The 25,776-nt window shown below is 42.9% G+C and overlaps 1 protein-coding gene across 5 annotated transcripts in view; it reads left to right on the top strand.

Annotated features, from left to right (window-relative positions):
* LOC105017006 (inositol 1,4,5-trisphosphate receptor type 1) overlaps window positions 1–24,344 on the top strand; it is a 111,321-nt gene extending 86,977 nt beyond the window's left edge. For 4 of the 5 annotated variants that reach the window (XM_029114137.2, XM_029114135.2, XM_029114136.2 and 1 more), the window contains 13 exons: window positions 1,597–1,740; window positions 2,778–2,885; window positions 4,255–4,447; window positions 6,108–6,230; window positions 11,373–11,548; window positions 12,411–12,575; window positions 13,199–13,388; window positions 13,744–13,839; window positions 14,758–14,891; window positions 16,175–16,340; window positions 17,448–17,608; window positions 21,560–21,721; window positions 22,200–22,286. In XM_029114137.2, coding sequence (XP_028969970.2) covers window positions 1,597–1,740; window positions 2,778–2,885; window positions 4,255–4,447; window positions 6,108–6,230; window positions 11,373–11,548; window positions 12,411–12,575; window positions 13,199–13,388; window positions 13,744–13,839; window positions 14,758–14,891; window positions 16,175–16,340; window positions 17,448–17,608; window positions 21,560–21,721; window positions 22,200–22,286 — 1,905 coding nt within the window. Of the gene's footprint in view, window positions 1–1,596; window positions 1,741–2,777; window positions 2,886–4,254; window positions 4,448–6,107; window positions 6,231–11,372; window positions 11,549–12,410; window positions 12,576–13,198; window positions 13,389–13,743; window positions 13,840–14,757; window positions 14,892–16,174; window positions 16,341–17,447; window positions 17,609–21,559; window positions 21,722–22,199 lie in introns of all 5 variants that reach the window. The other variant, XM_029114134.2, reaches the window with a different exon arrangement.
* Window positions 24,345–25,776: the final 1,432 nt, after the last annotated feature.

The raw sequence follows: 25,776 nt of genomic DNA, 5'->3' as shown, positions 1-25,776 counted from the left end.
ACAGCCATCTTCAGATCACCCCACAGATGTTCAATTGGATTCAGGTCTGGGCTCTGGCTGGGCCATTCCAAAATGTTAATCTTCTTCTAGTGAAGCCATTCTTTTGTGGATTTGGATGTGTGCTTTGGGTCGTTGACGTGCTAAAAGGTAAATTTCAAACGGACGCCTGAAGGGTTTGTGCCAAAATTGCCTGGTATTTGGAACTGTTCATAATTTCCTTCACCCTGACTAAGGCCCCGGTCCCAGCTGAAGATTAGCAGCCCCAAACCATGATGCTGCCACCACCATGCGTCACTGTGGGTATAGTGTTATTTGGGTTTTTGCGCCAAACATACCTTTTGGAATTTTGGCCAAATAGTTCATCCTTGGTTTCATCAGACCATAACACATTTTCCCACGTGTTTTTGGGGGACTTGATGTTTGTTTTTGCAAACATCAGCCGGGCTTGGCTGTTTTTCTTTGTAAGAAATGGCTTTTGTCTAGCCACCTCACCCCATAGCCCATTCATATGATGAATACGGGAGATTGTTGTCACATGTAGCACACAGCCAGTACTAGCCAGAAATTCCTGCAGTTCCTTTAATGTTGCTGTAGGCCTTTTGGAAGCCTCTCTGACCAGTTTTCTTCTTGTCTTTTCATACATTTTGGACGGACCTCCAGTTCTTGGTAATGTCTCTGTTGTGCCATATTTTCTCCACTTGATGATGACTGTCTTCACTGTGTTCCATGGTATATCTAATGCTTTGGAAATTATTTTGTACCTTTCTCCTGACTGATATCTTTCAACAATGAGATCCCCCTGATGGTTTGGAAGCTCTCTGCGGACCATGGCTTTTGCTCTGAGACACAACTAAGAAAATGTCTGGAAAATCCTACTAGAACAGCTGAACTTTATTTGTGATTAATCAGAGTCTCTTTAAATGATGGCAGGTGTCTAATGACTTCTATTTAACTTGAGTTTGAATGTGATTGGTTATTTCTGAACACAGCCACATCCCCAGTTATAAGCACACTTTTGCAAAGCACACTTATGCAAAGCACACTTATGCAACCAGGTTATTGTAAGGTTTTTATTTTTCATTTTTCCCCCTTGAAGATTTCAGTTTGTTTTTCAATTGAATTGTTGACATTATAGGTCACATTAAAAGTGGAATAAGTTCTGACATTATTTATCTTTGTCTCATTCTTTTACATCACAAAAACCTGGCATTTTAACAGGGGTGTGTAGACTTTTTATATCCACTGTACATGTCCCCAAGTCCACACTTAATCATTTTCAATGTATTTTCTTAATTTTTATCAACCTAGTATTTGCATCTTAAGAAAGGCTGTTTGTCCTGAGACAGGTATAAATCCTAGTCACTTAAAAATCACTTAAATAGTGTATAATAAGAAATCCAATACGAAAGTCTCCTAAAAAAAATTTCAAATAGGAAATGTTGACAGTACAGGCTTTTTTGGTTGTCTGGTTCTCAGGTGTTGAAGGTAGTGGTTGTTTGGGTGGTGTGGTTTTCAAGTGTTGAAGATAATGGTTGTTTGGGTGGTGTGGTACTCAGGTGTTGAAGGTAACGGTTGTTTGGGTGGTGTGGTTCTCAGGTGGAGGTGATTAAGAAGGCCTACCTGCAGGGAGAGGTGGCATTTGAGGATCCAGAGGAGGAGGACGACAGCAGGGAAGAGGAAGAGCATGATGCTGCCTCCCCCAGAAATGTGGGCCACAATATCTACATCCTGGCCCATCAGGTGGAGCACCGGGCCTTGGTTTATTATGATGACACATCTAGCTACACCTAGTTAAAGAAACAACTAATTCAATCCACATTTTGTACAACAATGAGTTCCTGTGACACCTGTGGGTTAACATATTCACCAACCTAAATGTCACTTCCAGTTGTCACAGCAGTGCCAGTCACTTCCAGTTGTCACAGCAGTGCCAGTCACATCCAGTTGTCACAGCAGTGCCAGTCACATCCAGCTGTCACAGCAGTGCCAGTCACAGCAGTGCCAGTCACATCCAGCTGTCACAGCAGTGCCAGTCACATCCAGCTGTCACAGCAGTGCCAGTCACATCCAGCTGTCACAGCAGTGCCAGTCACATCCAGCTGTCACAGCAGTGCCAGTCACATCCAGCTGTCACAGCAGTGCCAGTCACATCCAGCTGTCACAGCAGTGCCAGTCACATCCAGCTGTCACAGCAGTACCAGTCACATCCAGCTGTCACAGCAGTGCCAGTCACATCCAGCTGTCACAGCAGTGTCAGTCACATCCAGCTGTCACTGCAGTGTCAGTCACATCCAGATGTCACTGCAGTGCCAGTCACATCCAGATGTCACTGCAGTGCCAGTCACATCCAGCTGTCACAGCAGTGCCAGTCACATCCAGCTGTCACAGCAGTGCCAGTCACATCCAGCTGTCACAGCAGTACCAGTCACATCCAGCTGTCACAGCAGTGCCAGTCACATCCAGCTGTCACAGCAGTGTCAGTCACATCCAGCTGTCACTGCAGTGCCAGTCACATCCAGATGTCACTGCAGTGCCAGTCACATCCAGATGTCACTGCAGTGCCAGTCACATCCAGATGTCACTGCAGTGCCAGTCACATCCAGATGTCACTGCAGTGCCAGTCACATCCAGATGTCACTGCAGTGCCAGTCACATCCAGATGTCACTGCAGTGCCAGTCACATCCAGTTGTCAAAGCAGTGTCAGTCGCATCCAGTTGTCACAAACCGTTATTTCGTGATCCTCATGAGCCCTTTTTGACCCCTTTGATCTCTATAGTTGGCCCGCCACAACAAAGAGCTGCAGGTGATGCTAAAGCCAGGAGGTACCAATGGAGAGGGAGACGAGGCTCTGGAGTTCTATGCCAAACACACTGCTCAGATAGAGGTCAGTGGCATTAGCTTTCATCCATAGTTTTGACTGTCATTCACAAAAACAGCTGTGTTTTCCATTGAACTGTAATTCTTAGTCCTGGTCCAAGGGACCCAAAAGGCTGGGGTGGGAGATTGAGTTTTTGCACCACCATACGTGATTTAACTAATCAATCCATCATCAAGCTTTGATTAGTAGACTAGGGTAAGTTAGTGCACAAACTATTTACAGAAATCTCTTGCTTTAGCAAAACGCCATTCCATGTCCACAGACATTTATTTCATCTGCACAGGGAGTCTGGAGTGCCTCTAATACAATTTCTATGTCTTAAATATACTCAAAATCATCTGATTTGTTCCAGAAACAGAAGGGTTGGCCAGAACACACTTGGATGAAGCCACAGTAACAAAGACTGTGGCTTCAATACTCTGATTGGTTAAAGTTAACCTGATCGCTGGTTACTGTTTTGTACATAACTCATTGTGATGTCACCTTAAAAGCCTGAATGGAAGGAATCTGACTGAAATATGTACTGAGCGATAGGGCAGCGAAAGTCTTCTGTTTATTGGGCAACAAGGCGACATGACCTCATTGCCAGGCTGTTGCTCAACGCTCACATAAGCCTGGCACAACAACTATTTGATGTTGGCCTTTAGGGAGAGATCATTTAATTCTATAGAACTTTACTGCATACTTTGTTTGTCATCTTTTGACTTTAGCGAATACAAGTATTGAAACGGCCGTATTGAAACAGTGGTATTTGTCATTTTTGATTATACAAGCAAACACTTGCTACTGTAGTATGATTATATTTGTCACAATGAAAGAGTTTTTTAGAGTTTGTATCAACTGCCTTGTTTTGCCCCGAGTCAAACCAAGCAATTGCTGTTTGGGTGCAGAAGGTTTTAAGGGAGATGATTGGTTGGTTGGCTCTATCACGGCAAGAATTCCTTACAACTTTCTTATTAGCTAAAGGTCAAGTTCGATGGTTTGTTCACCTAGACTTTTTGTGCATTTGGAATGAGATTAGGCAATAAAAACCTAAATGTTCACACTTTAGCGGTCCAAAGATGAGAAGTGTGAAATACTGGCACAGATTGGTTCCACTTCCTCTTAATCAGAGGACTAAAGGAATATTGCCGGGAATCATGGGAGAAATTGGATTCAAACTTGGAAATGGACTAATTCAAATGTGGTGTCATTGTAACTTTGGATGTGCGTATGTTATGTTCTCTAGCAGTCTGCCTGTTTGGGTGTTTTTCAATACAATTAAGAATCCAGGAGGTGAATGTCACTGTCCGGCTCCATTAGTGCTCTCAAGCCTGGGCCCTGAGTGCCGGGTCTACACCACTCTCATGAAGCTGACTGAGTGTCTTCCTCTCAGATTGTTCGTCATGACCGCACCATGGAGGAGATTGTGTTCCCTGTGCCCAACATCTGTGAGTTCCTGACCTGTGAGTCCAAACTGAGGGTGTACTACACCACGGAAAGGGACGAGCAGGGCAGCAAGATCAATGACTTCTTCCTCAGCGCGGAGAACCTCTTCAATGAGATGAATTGGCAGAAGAAACTGCGAGGTAGCTAGCCCTTCAAAATGACCTCTCAATTACACGATTTCACCTGGAAATTAAAGAATGTTCACAAAAGAGTTCACAAAAGCGTATGCCAAAACGTGCAGGTGATCTCGTGGCCTGACCCAGAGCTGTGAGGGGCTTATTGTCAGCATTGCAGGGCTAGTATTAATAGAACCACTGTCATCCTGTCTTGTGTATTTTGGCAGAGGTGGGTGTTTCGCTATCAGACCTCTTCTTTCCACTGTCTCTTTGTCAGTCGGTCTGTCTGTCTCTCAGTGGGCTGCAGGGGCTTTCCACAACATCTGAGCTGTGAAACATCTGTAACTGGATGAATCACATCTGAGAGCACACACATACAGTAGCGCACACACAGATGCGTGCACACACACTGTCTGACACTCACACACTGTCTCATTCACATGCACACACTGCCTCTCACTCAAACACGCACAAACACAAGCTAGACCAGAGAAAAGTCCCCCTTGTCTATTTCCTCTTTTCCAATAAAACTGCTCACAATGAGAAAGGGTACTTTGGTATTTTATTAGAATTAACCACACCCGAAGCACCAGCTATCCTTCCTGGGGTCCAAACGTGAATGAAAACACAACAAAATATAGAATATCCCAGCACAACCACATAATAAAATAAACAGACAATTCTTCAGACAAAATATAGTGTGTGTATCATCACAGCATGAGGGGGCTGTGATGATGCACACCTTTTTACATTTTCTTGTATGATTTCATTGCTAGAATGAGTTACCTGGATTGGCAGGCAGTTTCATGTAGTGATTTCATGTAGTGTGGTAGTGGTCTGTTGTCTGAGCTGTGTGTTGACTGTTTAACCTGTGTTGTGTGGTAGTGGTCTGTTGTCTGAGCTGTGTGTTGACTGTTTAACCTGTGTTGTGTGGTAGTGGTCTGTTGTCTGAGCTGTGTGTTGACTGTTTAACCTGTGTGGTGTGGTATTGACAGGGTTCTGAGCTGTTTGTAGGACTGAACAGACAGTTAGGTACCTTTAACACCCACCTTTTATGCTGAATGTCTTGCAGTCAATCTCCCCTCTTCTCTAAACCTGACCAGAGAATAGCATGCTTCCTCCTGACCGTACTGCTGGGCAGTATTGTTGTCCAGATGGGTGATAAAATGGGGTCCTGTAGGACCTGTTTGTTCGATTGCATTGTCAAGAAAGTGGAGCAAAGTTGAACAAGATCCAGTGAAGGTTTAGGGTTGAGCATGGGTTTTGACCCAGATATGATGCTTTTAATTTGGGGGATTTTGGACTAGTTTAGGCCATGTTCACGTTTCAGTTATGTTCTTACAGTTTCGGCTGGCATTTACATTTAGAGTGAGGTGTTTCAGGAGTCGTACACAAAGACTTTATTCAAGGTCAAAGAAAGGTTGTTTATAAAAGCACAGTGTTCTTGTTAGGGGCAACACACTGACACACCTCTAGCCAAACAACATAGACACACATGGCTTGCTGTATAGCATCCTACAAACTAAGGGAATGTCCTATCGATTCAGTGTTCATGGTAAATTAACATAAAGTTTTTCATTTTTCATTCTCTCCCCCTTCTCCCCCTTCCTCCCCTCTCCCCCCTCCTTCTCCCCCATCCTCTTCTTCATCCTTCCTCACCTTTCTCCTTCCTTCTCTCCTTCAGCCCAGCCTGTATTGTACTGGTGCTCCAGGAACATGTCCTTCTGGAGTAACATTTCCTTCAACCTGGCTGTGCTCATGAACCTGCTGGTGGCCTTCTTCTATCCCCTGGATGGGTTGCGTGAAGGTCAGTCAAGTGTCACTGATCCTAACCTTTAACCCCTCGCCATGCTCCAAAACCCCAAAGGTATTTCATTGATTTCCAATGCAAGAACAGGGTTTCGAACTTTACACATAGTAGCGATGTCCTTTACATGTCTTGTCGACATTCACTGCATGTGCTGTTGGTCCAACAAACTCTGAACATCTTCCCTGTACATGAAGGAGTTAAGAGATTGTTACATTTCTGCTTTTTTAGTGGATTCTTTCATTTACGCCGTGGTGTGTTTATTTGGGTGCCCCGTCTCTTTTTCCCACAGAGAGTGTTGGAATTCCTGATATAGAACGCAACGCTGAGGGTTGAAAAGGAGAAGGACATAGGATGGCTCAGGTCTCTGTTAGGAGCCTGTCCTGTAGTATTGCCTTTGTAGGTGTTCCTCTGTTTGACACACCTGCTGCTTTATGGAGGAGTATGAGTGCTGAGCTACTAGGGAGCATGTCTTTGTATGTGAATAATGGACTGGTGTTGAAGACAACCTGAAACAGGGAGCCACTGGTGTGTTCATATTCCACTGTGTGTGGTTTGGTAAAAAACTGGCTCATTGGGATAAATAACATATTGTTTCCTTAATGATATACCCAAAATAATATGAACAACAAGTTTTAAATGTGATGGTGAACTTGCGTGGAAATCAGGCTATGCTTGTTGATATTGCCATGCTCTAAATACATTACGTCTTCACAAGTAGCTTTCAAACTTTGAATTTCATGGCTAACAGGTATGTTTGTGAATTTGCTGATAGATTTTACACACATTCAGCCCAAAACGGGATGTGTGTAAATTGAATATTTTTAATTGTGAAAGACCAAGATTGCGTCTTTTTAAAGGACTGAGTGCACTGGTAAGTTCAGGTACTGGACATCTCAGTGGCTCAGGTTTCCAATGTTGAAAGGTTATGTGCTCTAGGAAACGACACTGAAACCTTTGCCCTCTCACCTCTTCCTGACCCAGTGGTCCCTGTTTTTCGCCTCTTACTCTGGCCTTTTAAACTCTGACCTCCGTTCACCAGACTGGGATCAGATCCACAGGCCACTCTCCTTGCTGTCTCTGCGTCTCTCGCTCTCAATGACCTTATCCTGTTTAAAAGTCACCCTCATCAACTCCAGTTCAATGTCCATGGATGTTGTAACACTGGCAGAGAGCTGGCTACTGGGTCTGAGTGGAGCAGCATGCATCTGCTTACTGATCCTTCTACAGTACAGTAGAGTGGTGTACAGCAGGGCTGTGTGAAGGAGGACAGGGCGTCACGTGTGGCCCCACATACCTTTGACCTGGTTCAGCAACATTGTTTATGGCCCAGGGCCACCAGGACTCGCCTCCTCTCACTCCGTCTGTCTGTCTCTGTCTGTCAACCTCTCTCTGTCTCTGACTGTCTGTCTTTCTGTCTGTCTCTCCCTCTATCAATCTCTGTCTGTCTCTCTGTCTCTGACTGTCTCTCTGTCTTTCTGTCTGTCTCTCCCTCTGTCTCTCCCTCTGTCTGTCTCTTTGTTTGTCTGTCTCCCTCCTCTCATGAGAGATTGAAATGAGATGAGTGTTTGAACTAGGTCAGTGTTTGTCCCTGCCTTTTGACAACAGGAGGTTATGTAACTTAGTAGACATGTCACACTCCTAGCCAGTGGCATTTTTATATGTCAAATATTGGTGGGGCACAAACCATTTCAAAATATAGGATACTTACCAGGAAAGCTACAAAAGTCCCTCTTGCTACTGATGTGTTTATTAAACACATCAACAAATAGCGTGACGACACAGCGGCTTGCTTCTACCAGGTGTTGTAGTACACATACTGGGGAGAGAGAGAGAGAGAGACATACTGGAGAGAGAGAGACCTTCTTGTGTAATTGCTCTCCTTCTCTCTCACACACATGTAAAATTACCACTGTCACATTTACAAACCTAGATTAGGAATGCAACCAAACTCAGAACCAATGAGCCTACAGGGCCATACGCGAACAGCAATGATCTCAACACCACTGAAGGCCACAACGAAGCGGAAAGACAACTTTTTAGGGCTACAGATCCATTCTATGACAACAACCTTAATAGATAAGCATGGACACACTTGACACTCGTCACCATGTATATCAATCGATCCAGCACAAAAATATGACCAATGCACGGACCAGCACCACAAAGGCAGGATGATAAAATATGCTTTCACTCAGCAAGCCTGAGGGCTCATTTGGAGTGAAAGGTGGCACGGCTGTTCTTCCTCTGGGCAAACTTTTCAATGCCTTTGGGAATGAAGTCATGTATCTGCTGAATCAGCTGGCTTTCAATGGACAACGTGGCCAATGCGTTGAGTCGGGGCTGTCCCATGGTATTGCGAGTGAAGGTTTTTGCCCTCTTCAAGGTGGAAAAGCTCCTCTCTGACTTGGATGTCGTCATAGGTGTTTTTATGATAATTTTCAGCAGAGTGACGGTCTCAGCAAAAGCGTCCTCTAGGTTGTTCTCATGGATGGATCTTAACAGAGACAGGGCTGCCTTACAGTTTAATACGTTATGATCCGACTGAGAACGTACCTGTTTTCCTCCACCTGTTTGTTATGCTGCTCAATGGAGCGCCTGTATGCACTGTCAACTTGGGCTGCGACATTTACCCTTCCAAGTAAGCCCAATTTGACAGCATTGTCCAGATGACTCCTGCTGCTCTCATGTTTTGCAATCCTCTCAGAAAGATGTTTTAAATCTTTGTAACCCATCCTTGACCAAGTACCATCTCCACCAAATGGCAGATATGGAAAACAGAAGTGCCTTCTTTTGTATGTTAACCGTTAGCCACTTTTTCTTCAAAAACCACTCCACGTTAAACCTGCGGTTACTTTTACCAGCAGTTTGAGTGATGACAATATCCCGAGGGTGATGGGCACCAAGTCGCTTTACTTCAAGTTTCTCCTCCAATTTAAGGGTTTCAAACAGGTGCTCGAGTATGAAATCCACTTTATTCATTTTCTCAAGTTATCTGGCATTTGTGAAGCTAACAAGCTAGCTGAGACAATCTACCCTCCTCGCTCTTCTTGCCGACTAATGTTGGCGACAGACATATAGACAGCCAATCAGGTCTGAAATACGAAATTACGCTGTAGTGGGGCTACCGGCTGTCAGCCCCACTTGGCATCAAATTTGTGTGATTTACATTGATCACACTAACATTCTGAGCATGCATATTAATATTTTCATACGTACAATGTACATTGCATTGTGAGTGAGGGGCTAGCTCCACATTCATGCTTAGCCTATGGCCTACTACTGCGAACTTGAATCGGCAGAACGCAGTCTGAAGCAGCAAGGCAGGGACCAATGAACATGAAATAAAATCCTAACACAAATTATATGCAATTTAGGAAGATGCTATATTCATAAATAATAAATGATAGGAAGTAATCCTCGAGATAAAAAATAACATAATTTTGTTGCAGTTCTTTCTGTTGACAACAGGTGGGGCTGTGTCCCACCTGCCCCTAATGACCAGTCCCCCCTGCTCCTAGCCTGGCTCAAAACACAATCACTACCAAGTACAGTAAAACAGGCAAAAACCCACGTTACATGTATTAATATACTTGTATACTTGGGAAAGCTTTCCTTATGTCTTAACTTCACCTTAATTCATAAGCCTAAAAATACACAGGCACAAACACACACACACATACACTAGACAGTACATGATGCTCTTTACATGGAGATCTCACCCAAGTAGGCATACAGTATATACAAACCTTTCACATCATGCCTGCAGCCCCGCACCCACTCCTCCAGCACCCCCCCAGCCCCCCCAGCCAGTGGAACATGCCCTCCAGTGAGGCAGTCCATTCCTCATGAATCTTGCAGCAGAGTATTTTTAGAACAAGCAGTAGTTATGTAAGTGGCACCTGTCATGTGATCTCATCTACAGGGACCAGGAGGGGGATTGCTGTCATCGTTCTCTCACTTCTTTATTGACTTTTTCCCCTCCTATTTCTAAATGTTTATTTCTAACTTTCTTCTTAGCTTCTACAATTTTGCTTCTCCTCTCTCTTTCTAGGACATACTCCCCCTGTCCTCTTCTTCCTTCACACTGTCCTTCCTTACTGGCCACACACAGACACATGAGGTGTAGTGTTGGCAGCAGGGTGGTGTAGTGTTGGCAGCAGGGTGGTGTAGTGTTGGCAGCGGGGTGGTGTGGTGTTGGCAGCAGGGTGGTGTAGTGTTGGCAGCAGGGTGGTGTAGTGTTGGCAGCGGGGTGGTGTAGTGTTGGCAGCAGGGTGGTGTAGTGTTGGCAGCGGGGTGGTGTAGTGTTGGTAGCGGGGTGGTGTTTTGTTGATAGCGGAGTGATGTAGCAGGGTGGTGTAATGTTGGCAGCAGGGTTGGTGTAGTGTTGGTAGCGGAGTGATGTAGCAGGGTGTTGTAGTATTGGTAGCGGAGTGATGTAGCAGGGTGGTGTAGTGTTGGTAGCGGAGTGATGTAGCAGGGTGGTGTAGTGTTGGTAGCGGAGTGTTGGTAGCGGGGTGGTGTAATGTTGGTAGCGGGGTGGTGTTGTGTTGGTAGCGGGGTGATGTAGCAGGGTGGTGTAGTGTTGGTAGCGGAGTGTTGGTAGCGGGGTGGTGTAATGTTGGTAGCGGGGTGGTGTTGTGTTGGTAGCGGGGTGGTGTTGTGTTGGTAGCGGGGTGGTGTAGTGTTGGCAGCGGGGTGGTGTTGTGTTGGTAGCGGGGTGGTGTTGTGTTGGTAGCGGGGTGGTGTAGTGTTGGCAGCGGGGTGGTGTGGTGTTGTGTTGGCAGCGGGGTGGTGTAGTGGTGTAGCAGGGTGGTGTAGTGGGAGCATCATGCAGGGTTCTCTATAAAGGCTGCTCCAAAAAACACACACTGGGAACAGTGCCACGTTGTTCCAGTGTTTCGTAACTGGCTCAATTTAAGTTCAAATTGCCGCTCTTGCCAGGTTACGGTCATGGAAAAGCCTCTTGATCTTTAAAGAGAATGTCCTCATTCTCAACGCAGTACTACACCAACATATCTCCTGTTAGTTCTGAACAGATGCAGTAAATGTTGGCTTGTGATGAGGGCATTTCAGTGGAAATGTTAGGCAACCCTGCATTACATTCTTAGTGTTGAGGGGGCCTGTGTTTGTCTACCCCAGGTAACCTGGAGCCTCACCTGTCTGCCCTGCTGTGGTTGGGCATGTTGGCATCGTTGGCTATCGTGGTGGCCATGCCCCAGCCCCTTGGGGTTCGCACCCTCATCATCGCCACCATCCTCCGCCTCATCTTCTCCGTCGGCCTGGAGCCCACCCTCTTCCTGCTCGGAGCCTTCAATGTATGTCTGCGTGAGGAAATGTGTGTGTTTGACTAAATTCTAGTCGGACACTAATTCATCTCTCAATGTCTGTGTTCTCCGATGTTGTCAGATTTCCTTGTTAAGCCATCTCAGCCTCTCTGAAGCTCGGTAGCTCTGGAAAAGATCGCCTGTCGAATGACTAACACGTAAATGTGAAAATGTACCACTCTCTCCTTCCGCCCATGCGCACTCCATTTGCCCACCCATGCCCGTCCTGTATGTACCCCCTACCCTCACGCTCTGTCCCCATGCGACCTCCATGTGGACCATGTGGACCTACGCCCCGGCCCATACCCGCTGCTGTGCCCAGTCTGGCTGTGGCGTGAACTCCCTGGCCTGGCACAGCCGGAGTGTGTGGTCGGTCGGTTGTGAAATGCGTCACTAGACTCTGAAGAATGACAGCAATGGTGCAGTTGCCAAACATTCCCTGGAGCTGCCCTCCTCTCCCCTGTCCTTCACTGGCCCATTGTGGCTCGTCCATCTTCCCTGGTGCTGTCTCGTCCATCTTCCCTATCCCCCACACTCATCCACAGAACCCCCGTGTTACGACAACATTTACTGCACCGCCACTCAGAACAATCCCGTGCTAATCCTGAGGTATCATGTAGCTTGTGTCCATTCATAATCTTCTAATTACATACATAGAGAGACATAACATATTACAAGACCTGTTAAAAGACCTTAACATTCTCAGCATAATAAAGCATTAAAGTTGGATACTTAAGTGGTACGTTCCATAATCAGTTCTCCCTTGTGAAAGAAGCCTGCAACCTCCCTTGGTTATCCTAGTAAATCAAGTAAATTTAAAATAAAAACTATGGATCTCTCCTTGCCCCTGTAGGTGTGTAATAAGATCATTTTCTTGATGAGTTTTGTGGGGAACAAAGGGACGTTCACGCGGGGCTACAAGGCCATGATCCTGGACGTCGAGTTCCTCTATCACTTAATGTACCTCATCATCTGCAGCCTGGGGGTCTTCGTCCACGTCTTCTTTTACAGCTTGCTGGTGAGCCACTTATTACACAGGTTATAGCGCATGTTCCCTAACAGTCTCTGGGACCATTTAACATGTACACACACTGTATGTAAAGGTGGGTTGTTTTTAACAAACAGGAACTGACTCAGTTGTGTTGTTGATGAAGTTGTTGAGGTGTTAGACTCTTGCAGGTCTTTAGTAATGTGTGGGGAATCCTGCATTTGCCAGAGTCTGGGGATGTTTTCCATTCAGTAACTATGAGGCCAGGCCCTGCCAATGCAAATATAGAGCAGTAGAACATTTCCATTTGCTTCAATGTGAACTACAAGATACTGTTGACAAGTTGTCAGGGAGGTCCTGTCATAGAGAAAAGCCCTGGGAATCTTTTCAGAAAAGCTGGTCTGAAAGGAGCCATATAAAAAGAGGAAAATAAATATATAAAGTTTTATGAATTTGATAGTAAGTTTATGAATAGTGATTTTCATGAATACTTAAGTTATTCCCTTCTCACACACATTATCTTTCCAAACCAGACAATTAAAAAATATATAAGGGTCAGAAAACCAATTATTTTCATTTCTAGTTTCCTGTCTTCTCTTATGTCTCTGTATTTCATCTAACTATACCATCTGTGTGTTGTGTTTGTCCTGCAGCTCTTTGACCTGGTATACAGGGAGGAGACTCTCCTGAATGTCATAAAGAGTGTGACACGTAATGGACGCTCCATTGTGCTGACAGCAGTGCTGGCTCTCATCCTGGTCTACCTGTTCTCCATCGTGGGCTACATCTTCTTCAAGGACGACTTTATTCTGGAGGTGGACCGCATATCCAACGACACTCTAGGTAGGGCCAAGGAGGACACCGTGGAAATGTTATCACTTCCTGCTTCCTAATGCTATGGGAATTCTCATCATTTATCTATGTAGGGATGCCTGTTCTATTCCTTCTAGTTCTACGAAGGACGCAGGTATGTTTATTAGCCTGTTCCCAGATCACAGATATTTTGCTGTTGTCATCTTTTTTTTTTTTTAAACCGCACAGAAACAGTTGGTTTTCCTTGCTTACTGAGTTGCACATCGTCAAACATTCCTTAAACCACCAATAGTGGACATCCAAGGAAAAGTCATTTAGAATTTCATTATCCGGAGGTATTGCTCTTCTTTACGCATGTTGCTAACTTACTTGGAATCTCTTGTAGAGAATGGGGCCAGTATAGCTAATGAGCTGGTGTCTGCTGGGATTTGTCGGTCTGAAACTGGCCTAAACAACTGCACCACAGAGCTTCAAGAGGAAGGTACAGTACTCAAGCCATCTAAAGACTAGGCTTAGAATCTGTGGTGACTAAATTACCAGTGGAGATATTAATTGAACCTGTGGAATAGTCAGTGGTTCTTATTTGCACCTTTGGATAGTTGATGGGTACTTGGAGGATTTTTAAATTTTCAGTGTAACAACAGGTTCTTTGAGGAACCCTTTGGCTGGAGGCATTAATTAGCAGGACTGTGACGTTCAAATATTGTTTGGCTACCCAATAATCTATTCCTGTGAATGACTGTGAACTGAATATTTTGGGGTTTCAATGAGGCTTACAGATAGACTAAAGTTGGAATATTTACCACTTTATTACCTTATGTAATCAGCAATGTTAATATGAGGAATATAAGATTACATTTGTTGTTGTCGATGAGATAGTCAGGTGTTTTGGTGAAACCTGTATGTACATGAATACCCTCAAACACATGCTTAACATGATGACCCATTTAACATCATAGAAATAGTTGGATTTCAAATCCCAAAATTTGGAGTACAGAATTGACAAGCTTAACATGATGACCCAGAATGGTTCTTTTCTTTTTTACTAAAAACATTTTTATTCTTTGCTTTATTATATAATATCAACAACCTGATCTTAGAAGAGTCACAGACCACAACATTGAATGTGTTTTAGAAAATCTAATGTTTTTACCTTCGACATACCTTCTAGGTAACCTTACATACTACATCTACAATTCAAAAGTATGAATTGACTTAGAATTAAAGACCAATCCACCATTCAATTCACCATTGACCCCAACTATGACCGGTTAGCGCTAATTCGCCTATGGGGGAAATAATCACAGACAGACATTTCGTGTGTGTGTGTGTGTGTGTGTGTGTGTGTTTGTGACTTTATCATATGTGTGTTTAACCTAGTGCTGTCCCTCTCTCTCAGACTTGGAGGAGGACATGGAGGATGGGAAGGAGCGTACGTGTGACTCCCTGCTCATGTGCATTGTTACTGTGCTGAGCCACGGCCTGCGTAGCGGAGGGGGGGTGGGAGACGTCCTGAGAAAGCCCTCCAAAGAGGTAAAAACAGACCCCCAACGGTGGGGAGAACAGAGACCCAATTCTCAATGTGTCTCTGAGGAGTGCTGATCTTGCATTAGTTCGGCCTGTAAAATGTGATTTTAAAAATAGCCTATATAGAATTGATGGTCAGAAACATTATAGTGTCTTAAATGAAACAGGATCATTTTTGTCTTAATGTCAGTCCATATTTGTGTTTTATGTTTCAAATTTGCAAGTGTAGCTTTGCATTCAGTTGTTCTTTAAATCCTCATGAATTATGAGGTTCTGGTCCTATACCAGTGCTACTCCTTTAAGATTGTATACAGGACAATAAGCAGGACAGAAAAAGAGCATTTTCATTGTGGGATTTGGCTTAATTTATTGAGTAATTTTCATGTTTAACCAGAAACCTTGGAATACATACATTATCTGAGGTTTCTCATAATTGTGATCTGAGCTGGCCTCCAGTGCTGTAATATAAGAGTCTTCAGAGGTTTCCTGACACAGCCTAGCCTGTTTGCGTAACTCTTCCCCGTGGCCGGAATAGCGTGACATCTGGCCGCTTACATGTGTGTTCTTCTGTTTCACATCAACACATGATTTAGGTCTGATTAGGGTAAGACCCTGCTCAGAACCAACGGCCCCCAGTCTGCCTTTATGGAAAAGTCAGGGCGGTGTTCAGACACCAAATGGTAGAGAGAGACTGACATAAAACTAGGGACTGCTTGGACGTGTCCAATAAGACACTCCTTTCCACCTTCCATTAATACTGTAAACACAACCTCCCTATCTTCATTGATCACTGTGACCTATGTGGGTTTATGTCAGCAGCCCATTGGGAAACAGGCCAGGGCTTGCCCCACTTTGACTGTGGAACATTTGGTTTAGTCTGACCTAGTGTCATGGTGTGTTGTTGTTGTTGTGTTGAATGGGTTTTATGCTATTGTTTTATACAGTATATGAGTTTTTGGAACACATGGGCTACTCTGTTCTGGGTTGGTGGATCCAGTCCAGCACACATACCTAAATCAACTTTTATTAGCTTTCCTTTATTCAAGGGTACCCAATTGAGACATGAGCAATAAAGTGACCTGTTGGACTTCAGCTTTCGTGACTTACAGTATTTTGACCTTGATTTTTTTTTGTGTTTGCTTGATTGAATGCGTTATTACTGATGATCGAAACTGTTGCTCATTCCTGATTTAGTCAGTACATCCACACTGTGGACCATACAAGCTTAGGAACTAATAATACTTCAGGCAGCTTTATGATGCTCAGTCTCCCCCTTTCCCTCTTTCTAGGAGCCTCTGTTTGCGGCCAGAGTGATCTACGATCTGCTCTTCTTCTTCATGGTTATCATCATTGTCCTCAACCTAATTTTTGGTGTCATTATTGACACATTTGCTGACCTGAGGAGTGAGAAACAGAAGAAGGAAGAGGTCCTGAAGACCACTTGCTTCATCTGTGGTGAGAGAATGTAGCCTTCTCTAGCCTTTTTTATAAAGATTGATGTTTTGTATTTTATTTTCAGAGAAAAGGCTATTTATGTTAGAATGACAAAAAGAAACTGTGTTTAATGAATCAATTATATTTGATTTAAAATCAGATTAAAGTCATTGAAATGAATCTTGGACAGCATCTGAACATTTCAAAAGGGATGTTTCTAATTTTGACTGCAAAGAAATAAGTCCTTTCAAGTGTGACCCTCAGGGTAGGATATATTTGGCTGCCCGGCCAAGATTGATCAAATGCAACATTTTCACACTTTACACACATTCCTAAAATTCACAATGTCGTCTTCATTGGAGATTCCAGGAATGTGGCCCATGTCTTCAGGAAGACTAACTTTAATGTTGTTTAGTCATCAGACTGAAAGATGGCCTTTGTTCACAGGAAATGGCAAAATGGTTTGCCAGATGGGTTAAACACGTCATACCACAGGGTCAAAAGGACTTTCCTGCTTTCAATTAGTCAATCTTTCCTACTTTCTTAGAAGGTCAACAATGACTTTCCCTCAGTACATTAAATTACAATATCTATCATAACTTAAATTCCTTATTTAACCAGGATCCCTTATTACAATAAACCCATCCTTCACTTTGTCCCCTTTCCTATTGAGATTACATTTTAGTTATTTGGCATTCATTCTTATCCAGAGCAACATAGTGCATACTTTTTGAGAAGCTAAGTGGAGCATTGATAGTTTGTGGGCTCTCCTCAGTAAATGAATCAGTCAGTGCTTGGGGGAAGGGGAAAAACTGATAATAGTAGAAATTGCAAGCATTAGCACTGAAAAGTCAGGGAAATGTGACGCTGTTTTACGGACTGTTTAAAAAAACATTTCCGAAGCTTTCTGTATAGGGCGCCCTGGCTTAAAGGGGAACCTGGTTGCACCTCTGTTGTGCCGGGACAGAGAATGGTTTTGAATGGTATGAGCTGTAGCTGTCGTCCCGTAGGTGGGTCGGTCAAGAGACGGCAATCTCAACCAACAGCGTTTGTGCGTCTGTTTGTGCCATGTGCATGACGTGTGCGTGCACCCGTGTGTGTGCATGTGTGTGTTTGGTTTCCTCACAGGTCTGGAGAGAGACAAGTTTGACAACAAGACTGTGACATTTGAGGAGCACATCAAGGAGGAGCACAACATGTGGCACTACCTGTACTTCATCGTGTTGGTTAAGGTGAAGGACTCTACGGAGTACACCGGCCCTGAGAGCTACGTCGCTGAGATGATCAAGGTGACACGCACACACACACACACACACACACACACACACAGGCGGTGAAATTGTGTAATGTGATGGATGATTTTTTACTATTTGCGGCAAGCGATGTTTTGTCATTTTCAATCATTCTATAGGGACAAACCCGCCACTGATGCATTTAAAATGAGTTTCCCAAATGCTTCCATACGGGATATCCATATTACCATATTCCTTTAAATGGCTGTGGGGGATTTGGAACTTAGATGGTATTCTTATAGTATACTGTATGTAGCTAGCAACCTTGCTGAAATGACACCAGATACAAGTTGAGCTATTTGGTCATGTCTGCCTGCATGTCAACGTTTTCATGATTAATGACTCCGGAAACTGACATGGTTTCAATCCTGGTCGGGAATCCTCAAACAGCAAGGGTCAGAAAAATGCCAATTCTCCCAAGCTAAGATGAGTCAATGTAATGTAACTGCATTTTAGTATTTGTTCCATTAAATAATTTCAACATGTATTCCTATATTTCCAGTATAATTTTTGCTGGGAATAATATTGAATTGGGAAATTAATTATGGGAATTAAATTAAATCTTAAGACTGACCTGGAATTGATAGAATAAAAATACAATGTAATTTGTTGAACTGACTCAAACCATAATATTGAATGATATCGACCTGAACCATATTGTTTAATTAGATTATTTTTATTTCTATTATCACACCCTCATTTAACCAGATAAGTTGACATTGTCATTTACAACAACCACCCGCACAGTCCTCCCTCCCAATAACATCTGCATTGTTGGAAAGTGCCTTTAAATATGCATTTCACTGTCAGTGTACATCTGCTGTTAGTAAAGCGTGTGAGAAATATCATATGATGAGTCTCTGTGTTACAGGACAGACTACATACAGTGCCTTGTGAAAGTATTCGGCCCTCTTGAACATTTCGACCTTTTGCCACATTTCAGGCCTCAAACATAAAGATATAAAACTGTAATTTTTTGTGAAGAATCAACAACAAGTGGGACCCAATTATGAAGTGGAACGAAATTCATTGGATATTTCAAACCTTTTTAACAAATAAAAAACTGAAAAATTGGGCGTGCAAAATTATTAAGCCCCTTTACTTTCAGTGCAGCAAACTCTCTCCAGAAGTTCAGTGAGGATCTCTGAATGATCCAATGTTGACCTAAATGACTAATGATGATAAATAGAATCCACCTGTGTGTAATCAAGTCTCCGTATAAATGCACCTGCTCAGTGATAGTCTCAGAGGTCCGTTCATGAAGAACAGAGAGCATCATGAAGAACAGGGAACACACCAGGCAGGTCTGAGATACTGTTGTCGAGATGTTTAAAGCCGGATTTGGATACAAAAAGATTTCCCAAGCCTTAAACATCCCAAGGAGCACTGTGCAAGCGATAATATTGAAATAGAAGGAGTATCAGACCACTGCAAATCTACGAAGACCCGGCCGTCCCTCTAAACTTTCAGCTCATACAAGGAGAAGACTGATCAGAGATGCAGCCAAGAGGCTCATGATCACTCTGGATGAACTGCAGAGATCTACAGCTGAGGTGGGAGACTCTGTCCATAGGACAACAATCAGTCGTATACTGCACAAATCTGGCCTTTATGGAAGAGTGGCAAGAAGAAAGCCATTTCTTAAAGATGTCCATAAAAAGTGTCATTTAAAGTTTGCCACAAGCCACCTGGGAGACACACCAAACATGTGGAAGAAGGTGCTCTGGTCAGATTAAACCAAAATTGAACTTTTTGGCAACAATGCAAAACGTTATGTTTGGCGTAAAAGCAACACAGCTCATCACCCTGTACACACCATCCCCACTGTCAAACATGGTGGTGGCAGCATCATGGTTTGGGCCTGCTTTTCTTCAGCAGGGACAGGGAAGATGGTTAAAATTGATGGGAAGATGGATGGAGCCAAATACAGGACCATTCTGGAAGAAAACCTGATGGAGTCTGCAAAAGACCTGAGACTGGGATGGAGATTTGTCTTCCAACAAGACAATGATCCAAAACATAAAGCAAAATCTACAATGGAATGGTTCACAAATTAAACACATCCAGGTGTTAGAATGGCCAAGTCAAAGTCCAGACCTGAATCCAATCGAGAATCTGTGGAAAGAACTGAAAACTGCTGTTCACAAACGCTCTCCATCCAACCTCACTGAGCTCGAGCTGTTTTGCAAGGAGGAATGGGCAAACATTTCATTCTCACGATGTGCAAAACTGATAGAGACATACCCCAAGCGACTTACAGCTGTAATCGCAGCAAAAGGTGGCCCTACAAAGTATTAACTTAAGAGGGCTGAATAATTTTGCATGCCCAATTTTTCAGTTTTTTATTTGTTAAAAAGGTTTGAAATATCCAATAAATTTCATTCCACTTCATGATTGTGTCCCACTTGTTGTTGATTCTTCACAAAAAATTACAGTTTTATATCTTTGTTTGAAGCCTGAAATGTGGCAAAAGGTCGAAAGGTTCAAGGGGGCCGAATACTTTCGCAAGGCACTGTACATCCTGTCCTTGGGGTACACTGAGGTGTGCAGGGCATGCTTGCTGATAGAGGTGATGTTTGTATCTTCAGTTAGACCACGATGTGTGTGCTGAGTCAAAGATGAGAACGAGACACCTCGACATGGCTATTTGCACTTTTGCCGACAGTGATGACACACATTAGTACACAGTAAATGACACTGGCTGAGTGAATGACAAACAAACACACACAGGATGACCTGCATACATACACACACATACTCATACACACACACACTGGCTGACAAAGATATATATATATATATATATATATATATATATATGTATGTGTGTATGTGTGTATGTGTGTATGTGTGTATGTGTGTGTGTGTGTGTGTGTGTGTGTGTGTGTGTGTGTGTATATGTATGTATGTATACACACATCCTATGATCTCACTGGGTGAGATGAACTGAGACAGATTTAAATGCAGAGGGACAAAAAGAAACATGAACTGTGCTGAAACAATACTAACACTCACCTAGCATTTATTTTATATTTCAGTGTCTTTTTCCTTTTATTGTCTTTTGGCTTTATACTCAGAAGTTTGGATTTGAAATCAAACATCTACTATGAGGTCAAATAGTACTTATACAGTGCCTTGCAAAACTGGTCAGAACCGATTTTCTTATGTTGCAGAATTACGGATGGAGATTTTGTTCTCCATGATATCATTATTTTTAATCTGAAATGATTGTAAGGTGACATGTTGGTTTTGTGTTGGGAAACACTTGTAGTAAAAATATTGACTCATTTAATGACAGCTTTAAGTCTTTTGAGGTACGTATGCACCGGCTTTGCTAACCTTTTCAGAGTGACTTCAGAGTGCTCCAGGTTGTTCAGGTTGGTTGGACAAAACGTATTAACGGGATTGAGGTTTTGGACTGTGCCGCTGTAGTAGATTCACCTTTTTGTTACTGAGTCACTCCAATGTTGCTTTGGTGCTTGAGATCGTTGTCCAGCTGAAAGGTGAATTTCCTCCCAAGTTTACATTGTTAAGTGGACTGAAGCAGGTTTTCTTGTATTTCCCTGTATTTGTCTCCATATATATTCTTCCTTCAGCAGTAATATCATCAATAGAGACAATTGGTTTCCATGGCAGCCATAGATGTCAAAACCATAACGTAATAAAAGCTGAGAATCAACCGTTTATTAGCATAGTAATAGTTTTTATTGCTTTTATCATATCCTAACTGTTGGTATATTGAGCCAAAAGAAGAAAAAGCTTACTGTCTACTTTATTACAGAGGGTAATGCATTTCAATGCGTTTCAGAGCAGAAGTAATTTGTCGTTCTCATAGTCTTCATTTCAGTGTCGATGATCAGTTTTCCGCGCCACCAGTTTAAAGAGAGAGGATGTCTGGGCTTCCTTAGTTTGCCCTGTCCATTATGAGAACATTCCTATTATTTACAGGAGCACAATCTGGACTGGTTCCCTCGGATGCGTGCAATGTCGCTGGTGAGCAGTGATGCAGAGGGTGAGCAGAATGAGATCAGGAACCTGCAGGAGAAGCTGGAGTCAGCCATGAGGCTGGTGTGCAACCTGTCTGGACAGCTCACAGAACTCAAGGAGCAGGTAAGGCTCATCTGCATAGATAGCCACAGTGTACATTTTTGCCATGATTTTCAACCTCCAATTGGCAATGTAGTCATGGAGATTTGAGATGAGTGGATTCATGTAAAGCAATACGGAATTATTGATTATTTTATTATTGCCTATTAAACTGAGTGCCTGTCAGTAGGACCTAGAGGTCGTCATAAACTGAGTAGAAGGCACGCTGGATTGATGGGTGGGGTGAGTTCATGACCTCTGTCCGGTGGGTCACAGGGTGTAGACTCTGGCACCCATCTTGAAGGACTGCTGAGTGTGTAACACCACCGATCATTTTACAGCAATATTTAGCAACCATAGTGTGTAGGGAGGAACTGACCAAGTTCGCAGGGTTCTCAAAGCTTGCCACATTTCTCAGTGAGTGAGCACTGTCTAGTCGGTGCATGTTACTGTGCTCGTTGGGTGTGTCATGTTTTCTCTCACCCCTGAACTTCCTCGGTAGATGACAGAGCAGAGAAAACAGAAGCAGAGGATTGGGCTCCTGGGCCACCCCCCTCACATGAATGTCAACCCCCAGCAGCCAGCCTGAGAATGACAGTGAAACGCACCCATCTCCTCCCAGGACCCTAACACCCAGGACATAAACCAGAGACTGACCTAAAAGGGCCTAAGACGGTCATTTCCGCCCAGTCTATGTAGTGTGTAATATACAGGAGTATGCCAAAGTGTTCGGTTGTAGTGCCTGGCTCAGGGTTACCGTGGACAGAGAATAGTTACATTGTGTGTAGAACGCCTGAATGTGTAGTTTTTATGAGGTACACATTAGTGTAGAGGACGTATATGCATCCAGTGTAGATGATAGTCTGGCTATGTACTGTGTGAAGTGCACATGGGTTTGAGTGGAGACTTGGGGTGCACAAAGCGCCCTAAGACTTAACAAGAAGGAACGTGTCATGTAAGTTTAGGTGGTAAAAAAGTACTGAAGTGAAAATGCCTTATGTTGTCTAACTACCCTTAATGCCTTGTCCATCTTCCTCGCTGCATTGAATTGGTGATAGCCGTTCTGCTCTCGTATTAGCCTCGATGCATTTGGTGAATCTGAAGCCTCGGCCAATTGCACCAAGGAGATCTTGAGAGGCCTGGGACGCTTGTGTTGGATGAAGCTTTCCTCTTGTTTTGTAATTGAATCCTGGTGGGCTAACAGTATTTAAGATCTTGTTTTTGTACAAGGTGCAATATCAACATGACATGCAACCACAAATATGATTCATCTGTACATAATGTCTTAACAGTGATTATTTGTTTTGGTTTTTTGGGGGATTTATTCGTTTTTTTTTCTTCTCTTTAGATATATATTTCAATGTCGGAATAGAATTGTGACCACTTTAGACGAACGGTGTCCCACATGTGAGTCTGTATTAACGAGGTCCAATTTTGTTTAGTCGAGGCTCTGTACTCCAGCACTTTTGACTTAAAAGATACAATGACTATGAGGTTAAAGTAGAGACTATAAGCTTTAATTTGAGGATATTTTTTAATTACCACAATTCTTCGATATAATATCCCCATTCAAGGGGACCAAAAGTATTTGGATGAGTAAACTTATACATCTGTAATAAAGGAGTGAAAATGAGTCCAAGCACACAATGACTACATCAAGCTTATTACTATCCAGTTGTGTTGGAAACACAATGTACTCTTTGGAAATACATTTTTGTTGGGCAAAAAATTGCCTGCCAATCAAACAAAAAGGTTTGTGGTGTCACAAGGTGGGTATGTAGTTAATGTAGTCATTGTGCTTTAGGAAGATAAAATGAATGCTAAATGTTTGACTAGTTAATACACAGTGCATTTTTTTATGTTTTATTCATTTATTGGTTCATCAAATGTGGATGAATGTCATCCTTAAAATAAAACCCAAAACTAATTTGCATTCCCTGTATATTTTTGTCAAAAGAAAAATAACCGAGAAGTCCATATGCACAGTATGGGTATTGTGCTAAAGCCAACATTGTTTTCAAACACTTGTATGAGATTGTTTGCATATAAACATACTATATAGTGTTTTTCATCATTTCAGGCAACTTTTAGGATGAAGACCGGTTTTGCAGTCATCTATTTATGATGTCATATCTGGTTCATTACCTTTTTTGCCTGTTTGTAACTTACTGTGCCTATGCCCCCTGTAGATGGTTCTTGCAAGCACTGGTTTTTATGTCAGCACTATGAAATTGAGGAAAGCCAAGATGTTACCACATGTAAAAGCTTTGGTATTGCTTATGTCATACTTTGGGAGCACACCAAACATTTAAGTGACAATGTTTTTCTACCCCCTTGCTTTGATATGTTGGCACTGAATTGCATTCTGTCTTATTTTTTTTAATTCATTTTCCCTAAAATTGTAGCACTGATTATTATAGCTTGTAGCACATGAGTGAATGTTTCTTAAAGCTACTTTTCACTTTGTTTTGTGAAGTGCCTTTGATTGCAGTGTTCATGTAAAGAAATTCACAGAGTACTAATATAATAGTTTTTGAGTTCGGTTTGACCAGTCTCATATAAGCCATTGATACTACTATATAAAACATACTTTCTGAAATGTACATTCCATTCTCTAAAACTCTATTTAATAAACGTGTGGAATAAATCCCCCTCTGTCAATCTGTGTAGGATGTAAAGACAAGTGTTGTGTGTTATACACAGCATTACTACCATCAAATTGAGTGACTGGTGACACCGCAGGATTTGTACTTGGTCCATTACTCTGGTTACTTTATAGGTCAGTCCGGGCCGCATAGCCTATAACTACGTCCCCAAGTTTATCTTGGTCATATTACACTGATTGCAATAACCCCTCTAACAGATGCCTGTTAGATTACAAAGTATAGCGTGAGAAACTTTTTTTTACCTCATGCAGCTTAAGAACAGGAAGGATGATTCTTCGGCCTTAGTTAGAAGCGAATGCGGTGTCACCAATAGAATATACTGTGGTAAAAGTGTAACATGTGGCTTAGGATGAAGCCGGAGGTGCAAACGCACCGCGGCAGCCTCGATTTGGATCTGACCTATTGCTCTTTGAGCTAAAACCCGCCGCCATCTTTTAGATATTAACCTATTCTCCTGACCAGTGAGCCATACAAATGAGTGTGAAAAGGATATCTTAAAAAAAAAGAGAATTTGTCAAGTGATCTGCGTCACTGGTTGTCTTAGGACTGAATCAGTGGCGCTCCAGCAGGGTGCTGCCCTCTGCGACTGGAGCCGGGTGAGTTGCTGACACACAGGTTTGCAGGGGAATGCCATGAGACAGGGCGAGGCCTCCAGGCTTTTCCGCTCTCAATGCTAATTAATAAATGCCCTCTAGCTTCTGCTCAGTTTTCGGCTGCTTTATTATGTTGTTGTTTTTTCAGATGTTTCCCAACATAAAAACCATTGTCTCCGTGAAATAGAGTTGGAGGTTTAGAGTTTCGACATAGAACATCTTGCCGAATTAAATTTCTGTGTGCCATGTAATCCAGTACCATGAGAGAATTGGTCAGGGTTTGAATAGTTTGGCAAGGCACTGTGCATACAGTGTTGTTAACGGATTGAAGAAAATATAAATAAACGTGTGAGACCAGGTGTGACCAATTTCACTTGATTAATATAGTGCCACCCTCGGACCAATCAATTCATTTTGTATCAGCCGGATCTCTCCAGCTAGAATAATAATTACTAATTTGCAGAAAGCTAATGAACAGAACGAAAAATGCCTATAATAAGCAATTCATTATCATAGAGTAGGGTGGTAGATAGGAAACATTGTAATCTTTTTTCGGGATGTAGCAGATCACAAACAGTTCATATACAGGTATTAAAGGGTGTCCCCATTTTAGTGTAACAGTGATTTTGGTGGGTCAGGTACTTGTTATAGCCATGGCTCCTGCACCTGTCGATAGGTGTGCTGTTACACAATGACCTGTTGGCAGGTGCGTGTCCTGTTTCCCTGTTCAGGCTGTTCTCTAACTGTGCTATTAGATTATGACAGATAAGAAGTCCATTAAAGGCCTACTTGATTTGAAAGAGCTTTTACATTATTGGTG

The sequence above is a fragment of the Esox lucius genome, chromosome 17, assembly GCF_011004845.1.
Source record: "Esox lucius isolate fEsoLuc1 chromosome 17, fEsoLuc1.pri, whole genome shotgun sequence".
NCBI classification, from domain to species: Eukaryota; Metazoa; Chordata; class Actinopteri; order Esociformes; family Esocidae; genus Esox; species Esox lucius.
Note: the sequence above shows the minus strand (reverse complement) of the source record. Positions and strands in the feature narration are given on the sequence as shown.